At 40.3% G+C, this 1,415-nt stretch overlaps 1 protein-coding gene across 2 annotated transcripts in view; it reads left to right on the top strand.

Annotated features, from left to right (window-relative positions):
- LOC106873828 (uncharacterized) overlaps positions 1-1,415 on the top strand; it is a 135,667-nt gene that overhangs the window by 129,561 nt on the left and 4,691 nt on the right. For both annotated transcript variants that reach the window (XM_052967964.1, XM_052967965.1), the window contains exon 8: positions 134-591. In XM_052967964.1, coding sequence (XP_052823924.1) covers positions 134-591 — 458 coding nt within the window. The remainder of the gene's footprint in view (positions 1-133; positions 592-1,415) is intronic.

The following is a 1,415-nucleotide window of genomic DNA, read 5'->3' as shown; positions in this document are numbered from 1 at the left end:
CTCTCTCTCTCTCTCTCTCTCTCTCTCTCTCTCTCTCTCTCTCTCTCTCTCTCTCTCTCTCTCTCTCTCTCTCCCTCTCTCCCCAGTTGTAATCTCAAGTTTGAAACGTTTTTCATTATATACTTTTTCACAGGAGACATTGAAGTTCTCATGGACTTAGACAAGTTCTTTTATACAGCTACATGTGCCGAAAACTGCGAACTTTTACATTTAGAATATGGAGCTTTCGACTCCTTCTTTAACAGACGTCATCGTGATAGTCGACAGCGCATGTGTGACCGCACTAAGTTGAAGATTGAACAGCAACTGCGCCGCATGCCACCCGGCGCCGTTCCACTAATGACGAGTGTGAGACTGCGTCTCGAGAAAACCAAGTCACAACTCATGCAGGCTAAGAGAAGATTCAAAGGCAAAGATTTGGTTCCTGTCAAGAAAATTGTCAATTTACCTCGGGGTCCAATCATTAATAATTATGGGCCTGGAGGACTTTTCTACATCATAGCTTTACAGAATAGACATGTTTGGGAGGCAGCAGCCGAAAGAGAAATGGCTCAAAGACACGAAGCATCTTACAAACAGGTGTCACTTCAGGTAAGGTTTAACTTTCTAAGTCATCTTTGTTTCAGATATTTATTTATATTTCAGACCACGCTGATTTTCAAACCAATGATATGAATTGTGGTTTTTGATTTTCATACATCCTCAGGAAATCAACTAACAACACTCGAACCGTTGGTACAACAGAAATAATATATCTCAGATATATATAAAGATTTATACAGTGCAAACACAATAAGTCAGCTTTAAGGAAGCTTGCTAAGACTATAGCTAATCACTCCCTCACGTTTACAACGCAAAACACGCACGCACACATTCAACATTGATAGATAGGTAAAGAGATATCGACCATGGTTAACGTATACGCAAATACCAAGAAACATATAGAAATACATGTATGAGAAACATTGGTATAAATTTTAAATCTATATCTATTTAACGTTATTTTAGGTCTGCAACCACTTATATTACTGTTGTTGTTACTGTCAGCTATCCATATTACCGCGGATAATAATAACAATAATAATTCTAATATAAATATATAAATGTTGTTGTTGGCACTCCGTCGCTTACGACGTCGAGGGTTCCAGTTGATCCGATCAACGGAACAGCCTGCTCGTGAAATTAACGTGCAAGTGGCTGAGCACTCCACAGACACATGTACCCTTAACGTAGTTCTCGGGGATATTCAGCGTGACACAGTGTGACAAGGCTGACCCTTTGAAATACAGGCACAACAGAAACAGGAAGTAAGAGTGAGAGAAAGTTGTGGTGAAAGAGTACAGCAGGGTTCGCCACCATTCCCTGCCGGAGCCTTATGGAGCTTTAGGTGTTTTTGCTCAATAAACACTCACAAT

The sequence above is a fragment of the Octopus bimaculoides genome, chromosome 5 (assembly GCF_001194135.2).
Source record: "Octopus bimaculoides isolate UCB-OBI-ISO-001 chromosome 5, ASM119413v2, whole genome shotgun sequence".
NCBI lineage: Eukaryota > Metazoa > Mollusca > Cephalopoda > Octopoda > Octopodidae > Octopus > Octopus bimaculoides.
This window is presented reverse-complemented; position numbering and strand designations above follow the sequence as displayed.